Source organism: Mus pahari, chromosome 20 (assembly GCF_900095145.1).
Source record: "Mus pahari chromosome 20, PAHARI_EIJ_v1.1, whole genome shotgun sequence".
Lineage (NCBI taxonomy): Eukaryota > Metazoa > Chordata > Mammalia > Rodentia > Muridae > Mus > Mus pahari.
In genome coordinates this window covers 46,554,138-46,572,099 of record NC_034609.1, presented here as the reverse complement: position 1 = coordinate 46,572,099, position 17,962 = coordinate 46,554,138, and the positions used below count along the sequence as shown (strand labels likewise).

General features: G+C 51.0%; 1 protein-coding gene across 3 annotated transcripts in view; it reads right to left on the bottom strand.

Moving 5' to 3' along the window:
• The window catches only part of Tcf25 (transcription factor 25), a 35,387-nt gene that overhangs the window by 9,313 nt on the left and 8,112 nt on the right, over window positions 1–17,962 (bottom strand). For all 3 annotated transcript variants that reach the window (XM_021219976.2, XM_021219978.2, XM_021219979.2), the window contains exons 2-13: window positions 17,444–17,605; window positions 16,407–16,481; window positions 15,566–15,684; window positions 13,381–13,446; window positions 9,002–9,084; window positions 7,873–8,003; window positions 6,541–6,640; window positions 5,761–5,854; window positions 4,220–4,312; window positions 4,008–4,113; window positions 1,845–2,004; window positions 113–200 (exon numbers count right to left, since the gene is read on the bottom strand). In XM_021219976.2, the coding sequence (XP_021075635.1) occupies window positions 113–200; window positions 1,845–2,004; window positions 4,008–4,113; window positions 4,220–4,312; window positions 5,761–5,854; window positions 6,541–6,640; window positions 7,873–8,003; window positions 9,002–9,084; window positions 13,381–13,446; window positions 15,566–15,684; window positions 16,407–16,481; window positions 17,444–17,605 (1,277 nt within the window). The remainder of the gene's footprint in view (window positions 1–112; window positions 201–1,844; window positions 2,005–4,007; window positions 4,114–4,219; window positions 4,313–5,760; window positions 5,855–6,540; window positions 6,641–7,872; window positions 8,004–9,001; window positions 9,085–13,380; window positions 13,447–15,565; window positions 15,685–16,406; window positions 16,482–17,443; window positions 17,606–17,962) is intronic.

The window sequence follows — 17,962 nt, the reverse complement described above, 5'->3', positions numbered from 1 at the left end:
CAGAACCTACAGTCTCACATCTGCAGGGCTCTAGGGAGCAGAACCTACAGTCTCACATCTGCACGACTCATGGGAGCAGAACCTACAATCTCGCATCTGCAGGGCTCTGTACCTTATCTCAGCATCCGGCCCAAAGAAGCGGTGGTTTGAGACTGTGGCATCAGGCCGCACACTGCAATACTCCAGCAATGGCATAAGAACTGCAAAGAAAGCCAATGTTCCATGGATTGTGCAGCCCTTGTCCCAGCCTCACAGCAAAATACAAGAGACGCTGGAAGGTAGCTGTCATATATACCATGAGGTGCTCTGAAGGTTAAGGAAGCTGGGCGGCCAAGGAGTCATTTCTGACTACCATCACAAAATCTGTATGTAAGCTGGGCCTCTCACACTAGGCGCCAATGTAGCTCTGAACTCTAGGGAAGTGGATGCACACCACCTCATCTGTATCCCAGGAATACTTGTCTATCCCCTCCAAGCGTAGACGGCTGCATGTTTTAGTCATATGAAGGCAGACTAGAGAGTGGGGTTGACTGCGCCCTGTAAGAGCTAACTCTGCAGGGACCAGGATCCAACAGATGACCAACTAGGCCCACCTGGCTCTCCTTGCCTGTAGTGTTCGCCTAAGTGCTAGCGTCTCTGAACTGCTCACATGCTGTCAATCTACCAGAACACGACCCAGCCGTCCCAGTGACCTCCTGGGGACATGCTCATGCTGCAGCAGACTGTGAGAAAGGCGTGCTTACTCTGCAGCACAGAGCACAGGCTACCAGTCGATACCTCCTGTACTGGTTAGTTTTGTGTCAACTTGACACAGCTGGAGTTACCACAGAAAAAGGAGCTTCAGTTGGGAAAATGCCTCCATGAGATCCAGCTGTAAGGCATTTTCTCAGTTAGTGATCAAGGGGGGAGGTCCCCTTGTGGGTGGTGCCATCTCTGGGCTGGTAGTCTTGGTTCTATAAGAGAGCAGGCCGAGCAAGCCAGGGGAAGCAAGCCAGTAAAGAACATCCCTCCATGGCTTCTGCATCAGCTCCTGCTTTCTGACCTGCTTGAGTTCCAGTCCTGACTTCCTTGGTGATGAACAGCAGTATGGAAATATAAGCCGAATAAACCCTTTCCTCCCCAACTTGCTTCTTGGTCATGATGTTTGTGCAGGAATAGAAACCCTGACTAAGACACCTCCTTAGCTGGTCCCCAACAGAAAAAGCACTGCAAGCAACCTCAGGCTAGATGGCAGAGGCAGCTAAGGGACAGAACAGACTCCCACTGAGGTCGTCAGGTTCAGTTGGTAGGCAAGAGTTCTGGCCAAGACTCAGGGAACTCAGAATCTATAATGTGGCATTAATTCTGGAACTTTCTAACAGAGGGAGCAGCTGGCCATAGAGTTTTGTGTCAGTGCCACTTTGTGTACACTCTTAGGAAAGATTTGGGCAAGATCTCTCAGCCCCCATTCTCCTGGTCACATGCCTGTGAGAACGTCTGGGCAGAGCACCAGGGCTTCTTCCCAGCTACTCACAGCCAAGGCCCTTTGAAGTGCCTCTGGGCTAGCCTTGGGCATCTCCAGACGCTACTTTTGCTTTTCTTTCTCTAGTACCACAGGCTATCAAGCACACTCCCATCCTGAAACTAACTCCCAGAGAGGGCATTTGTTCCCCCCCCATACCCCCACTTCACCAAGCTTGCAGTAGGCTCACTGGAGGGGGTAGATTACGTCTAACTAGAGCTACAGCGAGTCTTTAGGGCGTTAGCTAAGGGACCGCGATCTCTGCATCAAGGACAGACAGGGCTGTGACCCAGACTCAGGCCCCAGGAAGACAAGTTCCATCCCCACAAGAGGTGGCACTCACCTCCAGGGAACATGGTGAGCGCCTGCTGTATCAGGAGGGACGCCTGCTGCCTGGCAGAGCTGAGCTCCTGCTCAGGTAAGTCTGTCTGCTGACTCAGAAGGAAATAGGCCAATGGAACTGAGAAGGCAAAGTTCGGGAGCTGGGACAGGTTCCGATGAGCCTGTAAGAGATGAAGAGTCAGTCCTCTGAGCCTCAAGCCGGTAAAGACAAAGCAGGCGCCGTACAGATGTGCAGTGGATGCCAGGAGGCCACGGCTGCTTCCTCTTGGGCCTCTGGCCTTTTTTTTCAAGACAGGGTTTTCTCTATGTAGCCCTAGCTGTCCTGGAACTCACTCTGTAGACCAGGCTGGCCTCCAACTCAGAAATCTGCCTGCCTCTGCCTCCCGAGTGTTGGGATTAAAGGCATGTGCCACTACCACCCGGCCTGAAAAACCCATTTTATACCTGCAGAACAGACAAAAGGACACAGAAGGGCAGGGATCAGCCCAGTCAGGTGACTGGTGCTCCAGCAGCAGGTGGGCTCAGAGCTGCTAAGGTCAGGCGCCTCAGCCCTGGAAGCAGGGAAACTAGCACAAAGCTCACAAAGTCAACTCAGCAGAAAAGGACCCAACTCGACCACCATAAGCCTTTCCCAGTGCCCTCCTTCCTTCCTGCATTTTGAGAGACAAGTGACTTATATATGTCATCTCGACTGTGCATGCATGCATGGTGCACACACACACATGTACATGAGTGCGGAGGCTGAAGGTCAATACTGGATGTCTTTTTGCAATTATATTTCATTATTCTGACCTTTAAATCCTATTTACTTATTTGGTGTGTGTATGCACCCATGCACAGCATGGCACGTGGGCAGAGGCCAAAGGATAACCTGCAAATATCAGTTCCTTCCTTTCATATGTGGGTTCTAAGGGTCAAACCAGGGCATCAGGCTTGGTGCTTCTGCCCATGCAGCCCTCTCTGTGGCTCCCTCCCTTCAGGTTCTGAGACAAGGCCTCTCACCACACCTGCAGCTCATCCACTTGTCTGCACAGCTAGCCATGCCCCTGCCCCTGCCTGCAGCAACTCAGTTACGTCACACAGAACTGTGCCCTACCTTTTATGTGGGTCCTGGGTACCCACACTCACGCCCTTACTCTTGTACAGTGAGTACCTTACTGACTGAGCCACTGTCCTTGTCCCTTCTGTCCCGGGAACCTTTATCATCAGAATCCTACAGCCCCAGAAGCCATGACCTGCATGACACCTCCTAGAGATAGATGTCCCAGAGATGTCCTATGTCTTCGTGAGCTCCAGGGATGAACCAGATCCTAAGAAGCCAATCTGCTGGCCAACTATACCTAACATGTTTCATCTCTTCCTAGTTAACATAAAATGTGTACTGTGAAAACTCCCTTACTGGCCCCTGCTGGAAGCAAGCAGCACAGAATCCATACATCACTTCTTTCCAAGAACTAAGCGTGGCCTGGATGGGATCCTGTCTTCCTGTAAACTGTCTGGTAGCTGCATTATGGAGAATGGCCAGGCTGATCTTAAAGCATGGTAGCTAACCCAATAGACTCAAACTGTCACATCAACACAGCCACAGTCATGGGCTGCTAAGTCTGTTATTTCCTGGCACCATCTGGCACCCAGTGTGTGCTGTGAGACCCAGCGTGTGCTGAGAGCATTCACAGCAGCTGGGCCAGGTGGCAGTGCGGCCCAGCCCACCCTCCAGTTTTATTTCCATGCAAATCTGGCAAGGCACAAGGGACTGGTTATGGTTATATGTCTGTCTGTCCAGGACTTCTGCAGAATGTGAGTCTGTACACTGAGGTTGCCTGTGCCAATCTCAGATGGCACCCTGCATCAGTCATGACTGCTTCCTGTGTGACCACAGTGAGTCCTGCGTCTCCCCAACCTCTCGTCACCACCAGCACCACCGTTTTGCACACGTTCCCGGTGCCGGGCTGTGGCAGTGGCTCTCACAGGGCCGCTGGGACACCCTCTAGGAAGACTGGATCTGCAGCAAAAGTAGCACGGGAGCCAAAACGGAAGGAGGCCCTGATCAGGTCCCAGCATCTTGTCCTAAGGTTGTCCCCCAAACACACACAGCGTGGACCAGAAAGGTAAAGGAGCCACAGCTGACGCTTCAAGGCCCGCGTGGTCCATGGCTCACTCATACCTCCCATTCCTGGAAGAGGCGGATCAGGTACTCATAGTTCCGGGCCCGTAAGGCCAGGTGGTCAATAAGCAGCAGCATGCACAGGGGGTCCTCATCTGGCTCAAGGCTTCCGGAGGCAGCAGGGAGTGGAGAACAAGGGAGACAGAGGAAACGCTGTCACGGAGACGGCTGTGGTGAGCACAGGCAGCCAAGCACTCCAAGTGAGTACTTACCTCAGGATGAGCTTGCAGTACTCCAGGGCAGTACGTGGGCATCCACGTTTCTCTAAGAAACTCATCTGCTTGTACAGGGTCAGGTAGAAGCTCCTGGGTGGGAGAAAGTCCCCATGCGTTAGGGTGACAGGAAAGCAACAGAACATGGCCCAAGGGGCCAGCTCTGTGGTCCCCTCCCCCCAATTTCCTAAGTGGCCAGGAAATATGTTCTCTTCGTTACTTAGTTATAAACACACTCACACATGAATGAGGTTTTTCTGGTTTCAGACGATCTGACTACGCTGCCAAGTGTGGCCTTGAACCCCTTGGCTCAAGAGAGCTATTTCCAAATGCTGAGTCTCTACCCAGGTGCCACATGCTTGGCTATAACCAATTGTATGTGAGACTCCTGACTTTTTTTTCTTTTTTCTTTCCTGTTTTTTGTTTATTTGTTTGTTTTGTTTTTTGAGACAGGGTTTCTCTGTATAGCCCTGGCTGTCCTGGAACTCACTCTGTAGACCAGGCTGGCCTCGAACTCAGAAATCCGCCTGCCTCTGGCCCCCCTCCCCCCCCCAGTACTGGGATTAAAGGCGTGCGCCACCATGCCCGGCTGGCTTCCTAGTTTTTTAAGCGGAGATCTTACATAGCCCAGGCTGGTACCGAACTTCCTACGTCACCAAGGCTGAGCTCTCAGGGCCGAGACTGGGCCCGTGCCATTGTGCTTGCAGACCTGCCTTCTTGCTGGTTGTTTACCAGTTGCCATTTAAAGGCAGGCAATTAAACCTGCATAATTATAATTTTAACTCATGCTCAAACTTTAACAGTTGTCACAGCTTCACGTGGATGCATAAAGCTGGGTGGCTTTAGTCATCTTGGTGACTTAGTTCAGAACCTGTTTCAAAGTAGAGTTTAACCAGAAGAGACACAAGCAATAAGTAATCAGGAGCCCAGAGAAGGAGAGCCAAACCCAACACTCAGTGCAGCAGGGGACAATGGCTCAGTGCAGCAGGGGACAATGGCTCAGTGCAGCAGGGGACAATGGCTCAGCGCAGCAGGGGACAATGGCTGCGATGAGGTGGGGGACAGCCTGCTGCGGCAGCCCGGGGACATACACTCAGTATCAAGGGAGGAAGAGCACGTGTGAGCTAAAACCAGAGGGTGGTCAGGCTCAGAGAAGGCCGGAAGGGGTGTTCCCTGTGTGATCGCTGAAGTCAAGCTAAACGTGAGCTCTTCTCAGACCTCAGAACCAGGAGACACAGCCACAAAGCGTGCTGCGGAACTTTAACCTCCCTCCCTGGGATGGGGGTTTCCCTCCAAAGCCACAGAAGCATGACTCCGGGTCTCACTGCCCTGTGGCCTGTCAGGCTCACTTGTAACCTGAACAGGTTTAATTTGGGGCCAGTCTGATGCCTGGTTCTCTGAGCCAGCCCTCTGCAGTTCAGCTGGAAACACATCAAAGCTTAAAAGGCACCCTGGACCTTCAGGCCCTGCTCCATCCCCCGGGACAGGACAATCTTGAATCACAACAGTCACTCATGCACTCTCGGGTGGACCAGCCTCACCTGTTCTCCGGTCTGCGGTAATCCAGCCTGCATGTGCCACTGGTGAGACTGAACAGCGGGTGGAATGCACACTCCATGCTGTACAGGGCTCTCTCTGTGGGCCACAAACACCAGAGGAGGGTGTCACAGACACAGCGATTATGACAATTCACAACAAGGAAAGTTCTGGAAGGAAGGAGGTCATGTAACTGGGACCCTGAAAGAGGGACGGCACACACAGACGTCCCAGGCGTTCCTGAATGACTCTAGCTTAGCGTAACATACATCTGTAAGCTGCAGAGGAAAAAGCTTCCTCTACCAGGAGATACAACTGGTGTTGTGATCTGCTAACACCAGATACCCACTTGTTCACCTACATGCATCATCACAAAACCTGCACAGGCAACTGCCAGAGAAACAACCTACACGTCCCTCGACTGATGACAGATAGATAAGATTTGGTCTACACACACATAGAGTTATACAGCAACAAACAGGTAGACGTGTGATACATGCTCCAGCAGGGACCACAACGGTGGGAAAATGAAGGATGCCAAGCGAGGGCCGTGTGCCCCATGGACTCGACCCTTCACGCACAACCACAGAGCACAGTAGGGCCTGCTTTAAAAAAGACGCGGACGGTGGTGATGGCTGTACGGCTGCACACACTAACTACAATGAGCGGTACATTCTACACGTGTGAATCCTACGGCATATGGACTCTTTCTCTATGAAACATCCTTTGTCACCTCATGGAACATCGCCGGTGAGCTGGAGCTGCTCGGCGGCAGGCTGGCTCACCTATAAGGTCTCGAGCCATCTCTTGATCCTCCTGAAAGCGGCAGGCATCACTGAGCTGCAGCAGTGAGTCCACATGATAGGGGCTTGTCTGGAGCAGAACCTGTTAGGACGGAAGACAGCCCTAGAGAGAGGCTGCGGGTGGCATGCAGCCCTAGAGAAACCCCATGAAACACGCTCCCCAAGGGGCACAAGGCCACGCCCCATGCTGGGACAAATGATCACAATGGAAGTCACAGTTTGTTTTTTGTTTTTAATTGTTGTATGTATGTATTTATTTTTGAGATATGGGCTTCACTATGTATCCCTGGCTGGCCTGAAAGTCACCATGTAGGCCATGCTAGCCTTTAACTCAGCGATCCACTTGCCCCTGCCTCTCAAGGGCTGGGATTAAAGACGTTCACCACCATGCCTAACTCATAGTTCACTTTTAACTCAGAGTATGTGGTGTAGTGGTTCAGGCGAACCACTGATCTAGTTCAAGGTGAGAACTCAGAATCTGGCCTACATAGCTCTCTATGTCCCAACCAAAAGCAATGGAAACCAGAGTTTCTCTTCTCTCCAAAGAACTGTGACAGCATTTAGGGGGCAGGTACACAAAGGCACAAAGGATGAGCTTGTGTCTCTGTCCTCAGTGACTGCAAACTCAACTGTGGCCAAGGATGGAGCAGACAGAACGCAGGCTGCTGCAGCACCGAAGCTACAGGCAAATGCAGCTGGGAAAAGATCCCATAGTTCCCTGCACAGTTCCCAGAAGGGACCTGAGAGCAGAGTGTGGCTTTCCTCTGGGGACAAGCTACACCATTAGTCCCAAGTACACTTCCTGAACACGTGATCTGACTGCTCTGCACACAGGCATCTTCCACACTAGGGGACATAACTCCCCACATCCCAGAGGAACCCAGCCAAGTGCAGCACAGCACTTGACATCACCCATCTGTCAGGAGCCGCAAGGTCACACACCACAATGTACTGCTTGACACCCCCCCCATCCGTCAGGAGCCACAGGGTCACACACCACAACGTTGACCCCCCCTCCGCCGTCAGGAGCCACAGGGTCACCCATCCGTCAGGAGCTGCAGGATCACACACCACAATGTTGACCCCCCCCACCCATGTGTCAGGAGCTGCAGGGTCACACACCACAATGTTGACCCCCAAGTGTCAGGAGCTGCAGGGTCACACACCACAATGTTGAACCCCCACCCATGTGTCAGGAGCTGCAGGGTCACACACCACAATGTTGACCCCGCCCCCCATGTGTCAGGAGCTGCAGGGTCACACACCACAATGTTGACCCCCCACCCATGTGTCAGGAGCTGCAGGGTCACACACCACAATGTTGTTTGGCTCCATGGACTCCACAGCCACCAGGAACTTGTGCTGTGTTTGCTGGTACTCTTCATTGTGGTCAAATGCAAAGAAAGAAAGGCCTTTCTTGGACTCCAGCAGCCGCATTGACAGACCTGCAAGGAATATCACTCAGAGAGGGCAGGCCGTGGCACCTCGCAGGACTCCACAGCTCTAGGCACTCACAACTCTCCTGTTGCTCTTGGCACAAGTATGTCACGTGAACAAAACTCAACTTAAGCATCCGGGGCAGGTTGGCCAGTTCTGGGGCTACACCCCCGACAGGCATAAGCTAGCATCTGCCAGGAGCTCTTGCAGAGAGCTTAGGCCTGCTCTAACTGTGTGAGCTGCAGCAAGCCCTAGAGTCTTGTCTGTTTTGCTCCTCAGATCCACCTCCAGTATACACAGAGGGGAAATGTGCAGGTCGCTGTGGCTGGCTAGGAGTCAAGCACCCGAAGTGGCCGTACAGTGAGCACGGCACCAGCGTGAGCATGGCAGGTCCAGCAGCTGGTTCTGACTTATGACAAGGTACTCTTGGTCGCTGTCCCTTATAGACAATGTTGGGTGTACAGGGACATTTTCCCGGTAAATTTCCATCAAACAGGCCAGGACTCTAAGTTCCCGTCCTAAAGTGGTGCTACCTAAGGCAGAGTCTGGCATGGACCCATGATCAATAACCCTGCCTGCACAGGTGCACAGGTGCTCTTGCTAGCACAAGAGGCCTGGCATCAACAAAAGATACTGTCAGGCACCAGTGCCCAGGCCCAGGGCTCCTACGCAGGGGTTCACAGGCACAGAAGAGGGAGGACTGTTGGGGAGGGGCGGGCCCACTTTACCACTATCACCAGGACAGCCACACACCGATATGCACTTCCCTGCCTCTGCCCTGTGAGGGGCTCTTTTGTCTGTCAATCAAGATACCAGACACTCTTCCATGCCATGGAGCCCATTACCTAGCCAGGCTATGACTGCTTGCCCTCTCTCTTTAAATCACACACTTGGCAGCTTGCTGTGAAATATAAAACCGTACCAAGTTAAAATAAACTGACTACCCAGGAGAGCCGGGGGCATTCGTTCTGGATCCAAGCCACTGCCTAATCCAGCAGGACCTTACCTGGTTTGCTGTATCGGGGCCAGGTGCTCTTAGGGGTCGTCAGCCATGTACACTTGGGATACACACGCTGCCTCTGCCGAGGCCTGGGAGAAACAGAAAACAGCACAGTTTTAGTTTCCTTGGTGGTTAGGGACCATGCTGGTCTACCTAACGCCCATGGGAACTGTGAAGGTTAAGCTGCAGGCAAGGAAGATACAAGGAAGAGAAATGAATAGGGTGCCCAGCATGCGGACGGAACACAGCACTGACAACAGAGGTAGTCACCACCACATAGCCAGAGAAACAAAGAAAATTCAGGCTGGAGGTGCCCAGCACACACGAGGTTCTCGGTTCATCCTCAACAAAAACAAAGTAAAAGAGAAAGTTCAAGCAGTCCAATCAACAGGCAGAGAGGCATGAGGGCTCTCTGCTTTAGTCCCGGTCCTCAGGAGGCAGACGCAGGTGGATCTGAGTCTGCGGCTGGCCTGGTTTACATGAAGCGCTCTGGCAGCCGAGGCTATACAGTAAGACCACGTCTTGAACGAAATGGTGGGAGCATCAATAAGGAAACCAGAAAAATGAAAGCCTGGCTTAAGATGACAGGAATGGGCCGTGCTGCTGCTCTGCTGACAGGAGGGAGCTGGGGTGCACTCCCCAGATGACCTTGGTTCCGGCTTAGTGCTGAGGACGAGGTGAATGCGTGGCTGACAAACTGATGCAGCGAAGTGGGAAACGGAAGCCATGATAATGGCGAAGAACACTGGAGGCACCGGCACAGCTCGGGAAGAGCGTTAGCCCGACAGAAGAACACCTAGGGTTTGCAGGAAGAGGAAGGCCGGGCTCCTCAGACAGATCTTGTATGGATCACAGGAGCCAAACCCTCCCAGGTTCTGGTCAGACAGTGACTAGTGAAGAAGGGGGAGGAGCTTCCTTTCTTCCAGTTGACCCAAGTGAGTGACCTGTGAACATGTGACAGTCTCTATGCTTCCTTGATCATTTGAGCTACGGCAAAAATGAATGAGTAACAAGTTTACTTTCAGGAACAAGATAGGAAAGCTTCAAAACGAAATAAAATAGCCGCAGGGGAAAAAAAAGAAATGTATTAGAGAAACAGTCGAATCCGAAGGAAAATGAGGCAGGCAGCTAACTCACAGACAGTTACTGGCAGGACGTGGCAAGTGAGCTGCCCCAGGTTCCAGGCTGCCCTGCCCTGTCCCGCAGTGAACCTTTCACCTGAGGGGCAGCTTGAGGCGGAGAGGACATCTGGGGGAACACTGGATGGCTGCAGCCTCACAGCACAGTGGGCACGTCCAGAGGGGCTCGGGGAAGTCAGGTCCCCCAAAAGAGCACTGACCAGGCAAAGGGGTGGAGACTGAAAGGAAAATGCTGCTGTGGCCTAGGCTGGCCTTGAACTTGAGATCCCCTGGCTTCAGCTTCCTAAGTACAGAGATTACAGACGTGTGCCACCTTGCGCCACCTCGCCTAGCCAAGGACAGTGTTGTTAAAAGGTTCATTTTTTTAAATTTGTTTTATGTAGATGCTTAGTAAATATGTATGTATGAGCACTACAGCCTGCCTGGTGCCTGTGGAGGTCAGAAAAGGGTGTGAGATCTCTGAAGTGGAGTTATGGAGGGTGTGAGCCACCTCGTGGGAGCCAGGAACAGAACGAGGTCTTCTGCAAGAGCAAGACCTCTGACTGCTGAGCCAGCTCTCTGGCCTGCTCTTTACATTTCATATAAGTATGTGTGTTCACACTCGTGCACACATGTGTGGGCTTAGGCGTGCCATGGTTCCAGTGTGAAGGTTGGAGACAACTTGGGGGAATCGGTTTCTTCTTCCATCCTTTCGGATTCTGACTAAACTTGGCAGCAGGCCGCCTTACTGAGCTGCCTCTCTGGCCCAACTTAAAGTTTTAAAGAAGCCGGGTATGGTGGCGCATGCCTTTAATCCAGCACTTGGGAGGCAGAGGCAGGCGGATTTTTGAGTTCGAGGCCAGCCTGGTCTACAGAGTGAGTTCCAGGACAACCACAGGAAGTATGGCTGTGGTGACAGTTGCAGCTGTTCAGTAGTTCAAGACCAGGACTGAGGGGTACTCAGTGAATACTCGGACTCTGTAATCTGTGGGTCTGATCCTAGCACTACATAGGATGAAATAAATGTAATTGTTAATGTCAGTAACTCTTAATTTAGAGAAACAGAACATATAAACTATAAGAACATGGCAGACAAAACATAGCTGTGGCAGAGTGGAGAGGAGGGTAAGCCCTCGTTGTCAGTTTGACAATATTTAGAATTACATCTGAGTGTGTTTGTTGGGGCACTAACTGAAAGACTTACCCTAAATGTGACCCATCCTATGGCTGGGTTACTGGACTCAATAAAGGGTGAGGAAGGAGAAAGACCACCGTCTGACTGACTGACTGACTGACTGACTGACTGACTTGACTGACTGCCTGCCTGACAGGGGCTCATGTAATCCAGGCTGGCTTCACATTCACTCTGCAGCTGAGGATGGCTTTGAACTCCTGGTCCTCCTGCTGCCGCTTCCTCCTCCTCCTCCTTCCAAGCGCTGCAGTACAGTTGTGTGTGACCATGACTGGGTTCTATGGTACTGAGGATAAATCTAGGACTTCAAGCATGCTAGGCAAGCCTTCTACCAAATGAGCCTAGAATTCCAGCCCCAAAGGGGAGCAGCTGAAATAGGAAAGGTTTCATCAGTGTTCCCAAAAGAAGACATAAAATATATTAAATATTTTATATTAAAAATATAAAACAAGAAATAAATAGGTAAGCCAGGCACAGGGGCACACACCTTTAATCCTAGTACCTGGGGAACAGAGGCAGGTGGATCACTCTGAGTTCTAGGCTAGCCTGGTGTTCCAGGCCAAGTAGGACTACATTATGAGATTTATCTCAAAAATACAAAAGAACAAAAAAGCCCAAACAGACAACACCCCACAGGCAACAGAAGAAAACAGCAGCTAGAAACAAAGGAAAAGCCAGTGGGCCCAAGGCCCGAGCTAAGAACCAGAGGCTGCGACAACAGCAAAACCCAAACCCTTGTGTGTTTGCTACGGGGAAAGGAAGCGCCTAACCCTGGCGGAGTGTGAGTCTAAGATCTAAGCTGCACAACTCCTCTGAGGGCAGCGGGCAGCGGGCAGCGGGCAGCAGGCAGAGGGCAGCAGGCAGCGGGCAGAGGGCAGCGGGCAGGTCTCAGTTTCACAGGATGTGTGCAGGGACGCAGCCGAGCTGGCACACAAGCCAGCATCTCAGGTAATTAACCATCCCTGGCATGTCACAGCACACGGAATGCCACATCAGGTAATTAACCATCCCTGGCATGTCACAGCACACAGAATGCCACATCGGGTAATTAACCATCCCTGGCATGTCACAGCACACGGAATGCCAACACAGAAAACCAGAAATGCAAGACAGGAGGTTACAGCGCCAGTCGAGTTCTCTCATGGCCACATAAAGCAGACACTGGCACGTGCCCTGCAAGCTATAATCAATCACCAAAAATAACTCAGGGTGTGGCGAGAGAACGAGAGTCAAAGGTCACATGGCTCCACTGATGACATTTTCTAACAAGAAGCACTTGTTTACAATCAAGAAAAAAACCCATAAAACTGAAAAAGACAATGCTAGGGGCTGGAAAGGGGCTCAGCTGCTAAGAGCACTTGCTGCCCTCCCAGAAGGCCTGGGCTTGGTTTCCACAACTCACATGAATGCGCCAAACGCTAACTACAATTCCTGAGGACCTGGCGCCCCCTCTGGCTTCTGCAGGTAACTGCGTGTACACAGTACATTTTCAGACAGGCAGCCACTTTATGAGTGCACTCTCACGAAGCACTATATTTTTATATATTTTATCAGTATTAATGACAATGACAGCGTAAGCCTAGAATCATAGCACTTGAGAGACAAGTCCTGGGCCTTAGAGACGATCCTATCATAAACAGTCAAACAAAGAAAAGGCTTCCTAGGCACTGTGATGGAGAAGCAGAGAGAACACACACCTAACAATTTTCCCAAGGTGGACCCTCGTACTCTCTGCCTTTAGGGAACCATGGGACATGCTGCACTGCCGTCCCTGTGGCATGGCGCCCAACACTAGCAACTATTAAATCGGCCACCACAGTGTCTTTGGCATCTCTGCAAATACGATATACACCCCGGAGAGGAAGGTGAGAAGGGCAGAGACAGCTCCAGGAGTCTCGATGATTCCACAAACCTGATGCTAAGAGTTCTGTTTGTGCACTACGGATGTATATATTTTCCCCCTGTGAAGATCCCATGGCAATCTTTCTGCCTCAGTTTCCCTCAACACACCCTTCCATCTAGAGTGTGAGAAAGGCCGACAGAACCGGAAGAACACGGACTGAGCGGGGCCTTACCTTTGCTCTCCCAGGACCGCTCGAGCACCAAAATACCTCTTCAGTTCTGTGTCTGCATTCAGGTGTCTGCGAGAAAAGAGTTTAGAAAGAAAAATTATTCTTTTACAGTAACTGGAAACTTTTCTAAAGTCACATAGGAACCTAGTAGGGAGCTTGGCCTGTAGGGGTGGTGCACGCCTGTAATCTCCGTACTTGGAAGGCTGAGGCAGGAGGATAGGCTTTGACCACACTGAGACCTATTTTCAAAGAGTTGGCAACAACTGTGACAGGAACTACACGTTATTGAGTATACGGAAGAGCAACAGATGGTGACCCACCTGAATATGAAACGCTGCTCTACAGTCCAGGGGTTCAAGACATAAGGGGGAGAGGGGGAGCCCTCTGGAGAGTGGAGGAGGGCTTCTTCCTCGTCACTTCTTAGATGTTTAGTAATACGCTTACTTGTTTGTCTGTAGCCCAGCCTGACCTTGAACTCGTGCCTCGGTCCTCTGAGTGCTAGGATTACAAGGGTAAACCCCGGGCCAAGCGCTACACTGTCCTGTTTTTTAAGGAATGAGTGTGAAGCTGTATAGGAGATGGGATCCGGGGTCTGCCACATGCTAGGTGTACACTCCACCACTTTCCAAACATACAGTATTCTTTTCTCTTTCTTTCTTTCTTTCTTTCTTTCTTTCTTTCTTTCTTTCTTTCTTTCTTTCTTTCTTTCTTTCTTTCTTTCTTTCTTTTGGTTTTTCTGAGACAGGGTTTCTCTGTATAGCCCAGGCTATCCTGGAACTCACTTTGTAGACCAGGCTGGCCTCGAACTCAGAAATCCGCCTGCCTCTGCCTCCCGATGCTGGGATTAAAGGCGTGCGCCACCACGCCCGGCTGGCTTATTGTTTTTAATGCAGGGTTTCCCATCAAATGACTATGAAGTCCTGATCTTTCTACCTATACCTCCAGGTGCTGGAATTACAATCCATTTTCATGCAACTGAAAATGGATTTGTTTGTTTGTTTGTTTGTTTTTTGAGACAGGGTCTTTCCTCTTAGTCCTGGTTGTCCTGGAGCTTCCTATTAAAACTCACAGAGTTCTGCTTGGCTCTGTCTCCCAAGTGCTGGGATTAAAGACACCCATTACCATGCCCAGTTTTGTGTATATCTGATACTTTATAACTTTTTTTTATTTAAGGGAAACGGGGTCTATGAGCCCTGGCTATCCTGGATCTATGAACTGTGTAGCCAGGCTGGCCTCAGACTCATAGACATGTCCTTGCCTCTGACCTTGAATAGTGGGAGGACAGGCCTGTACCACTTGGCCTAGCTCAGATATTTTTTATTTTAACCAATGTGATTGGTAAGAATTTACACTTACGCCGGGCAGTGGTTGCACACGCCTTTAATCCCAGCACTTGGGAGGCAGAGGCAGGCAGATTATTGAGTTCAGGGCTAATCTGGTTTACAGAGTGAGTTCCAGGGCTATACAGAGAAACCCTGTCTTGAAAAAAAGAAAAGAACTTACACTTGCATTTGTATACTCAAAAGGCAAGGATCTTGCTCATTTCATTGGGAAGACAGATTGGTAGGGACAGGGATACAGATTAGCTTACTTTCTGGGTCAAACATGTGCTTTTTAATTTTTAAAAATGATTTATTTAATGTGTACAAGTATTTTTCCTGCTTATATCCATACAAATACCCCATGTGTGTTCCTAGGACCTTCAAAGGTCATAAGCGGTTGGATACTCAAAGACTGGAGTTGTGAGCCCTGTGTGTGCTATGAACAAAACTCAGGTCCTGGGGCTAGAAAGATATCTCAGCAGTTAAGAGCACTGTTCTTCCCGAAGGTCCTGAGTTCAATTCCCAGCAACCACATGGTAGCTCACAACCACCTGTAATGAGATCTGACGCCCTCTTCTGGTGTGTCTGAAGACAGCTACAGTATACTTATGTATAATAATAAATAAATAAATCTTTGGCCCAGAGCAGAGTTGACCAGAGCAGAGGTCCTAAAAATTTAATTCCCAACAACCACATGAAGGTTCACAANTTTCTCTGTATAGCCCAGGCTATCCTGGAACTCACTTTGTAGACCAGGCTGGCCTCGAACTCAGAAATCCGCCTGCCTCTGCCTCCCGAGTGCTGGGATTAATGGTCTGCCTCTCTTTAAATATTGTATTCTCTCATGGAGTGAGGGCAGATGGTACCTGTGCTCCACATATAGGATGTGCTTCCTGGAGCTCAGTGGAGGGGGGCCGGGGTGGCTGAACCCACTGCTGTCTTCAATCCGCTCTAAGATGCGATCGATATCTTCTAGTCCATTCTCCTAAAAGCCAGAACAAGCCGTTAATCACTGCATTGACTCCTACTGCTCGGATTCTAGGCATGTGCCACCACACCTGGCTCTGACTTGACCTTCAATGTGATACTCCCAGTGACAGAATGATGTGCTGTGAAATAGAATGCTTATATTGACTTACTTCCTAAAACATAGTATCATACGCTGCACAGACACTCAGAAAGGAGACATGTTTTACCAGAGAAATCCACAAGAGCTGGAATCCCAGACTCGGACAGAGGGCCCCGGACACCACAGGACAGAGCGCCACTGTGTCTCCTGGAGGAGCTTGGGTAAACCAAGTCACAACTCCTCACTGGCAGTAACAAAGCCATGACGTTTTTCAGAATTAACAGGAAGACACGGGGCATGAGGAAGCAAGAGGGCGGCACCATCTGGTGATGGCCGGTCCGCCTGGCTTCTACATTCACCACCACTTCAAGTCCTCAGGATGAGGCAAGGGCAGCTGGGCAAGGAACCTCGCCCTAGAACCCAGAGCCCAAGAGTGGGGTCTGCTCACCAGGGAGCCAAGGGAATGGACCAGACGCAGGATCCGCTCGTGGTCTTCCCCTTTGTTCTCCTATCTCTGAGCTACACCTCTTGGGAAGCCAGCAAGGTGCTCAATGAGAAACTTTCTGGGAGGGCCAGCCTGAGGTACCAGCGGGAACAGTGCGGCTCAGGCGGAGGAGCCAGACCATTGGACAACATACCGAGGGTTCTCCTGTGCAGCTTTTCTTATTTTTCTGCTTCTTTTTCTTCTTTCGGAGTTTGCCACTTGCATTAGACTAATGGAAGAGACATTTTAATCAATGGAAAGAAAGAAAATCATAAACATTAAGAACTACCCAGCAGCCAGGCCTGGTGGCNCACGCCTTTAATCCCAGCACTCAGGAGACAGGCAGAGGCAGGTCTCTGAGTTTGAGGTCGGCCTGGTCTATATAGAGATCTCCAGGGTAGTGAAGGTTACACCATGAGACCTGAATTAAAATAAATAAATAAAAAATAAAATAAAAATCTAAGCTGGACAGTGGTGGCGCACGCCTTTAATCCCTGCACTCGGGAGGCAGAGGCAGATGATCTGAGTTTGAGGCCAGCAGGGTCTACAGAGCAAGTTCAAGGATAACCAAGGCTACACAGAGAAACCCTGTCTCAAAACCCCCCAAAAATATATATAAATAAAATACACAAATAAACAAAAATGTAAGCAACCCCAATCCCCAACCCACTCTGTGGTAGTCCCCATCCCTCCTCCATCCTCAAGTTTTCCCTCGTATCCCTGCCTTGTGCTTCGGGCCTTCCCATGACCTACAGTAGATGGCTCACATGACCACCCAGCCACCTGGACGCTGGCATCCCATCTTCATTTTGGCAACCGTTCCCTGCTGTGCTCTACCGCCCCTGCAGATGGGGCTCCCTGGGCCAGGGGCTCACTATGAGACCTCTGCTCCACTGCAACACCCCCTGTAGCCAAGTCCCGTGAGAACTCGAGCTTCACCAGACCGCACGTTCTCATCAGGTCATCAGGCACAGGCACTCCCACAAGAGCAAGTGGACACACTTAGGCAACTGCTGGCCTTCAGATTTCTACAGGAAACCCACCCAGGTTCCTCAGGGCAACCAAACAATTGATGAACTCAAATGCGGAAGAATTCAAGAAACTGGTAGCCCAGGGTGGATGTGGCCAGCACCTTGGGGCTCTCTCTCTGGCATGCCTGTTACCCCTCACCATGTGACTGATCCTCTATACCTGTTCCGCGGACCCTGCTTTGGTTGCACCTCCATCTTCCTTGGTCTCTGCGTTTCCATGTTTAGTCTTTCCTTTGTTCCCTGATGACACAGAGTCCGGCAGGGTACAGTCAGACCTCTCCCCGTTTACCACAAGGTCATCCTCAAGATCCTCGGTGTTTATCTGGAAAAAAAGATGGGGAGATGAAAGCAACGGAGCTTCACAGTGCACATGGAGACTCCGTCCAGCTGAAACCACAGAGGGCAATGAATGGGGAGGACTGGGATCAGAGAGGCCTGGGAACAGAGAGGACTGTGAACGGGGAGGACTGTGAACGGGGAGGACTGTGAACGGGGAGGACTGGGATCAGAGAGGCCTGGGAACAGAGAGGACTGTGAACGGGGAGGACTGTGAACGGGGAGGACTGTGAATGGGGAGGACTGTGAACGGGGAGGACTGTGAATGGGGAGGACTGGGATCAGAGAGGGCTGGGAACAGAGAGGACTGTGAACGGGGTGGGGGGGAGAACTGTGAACAGGG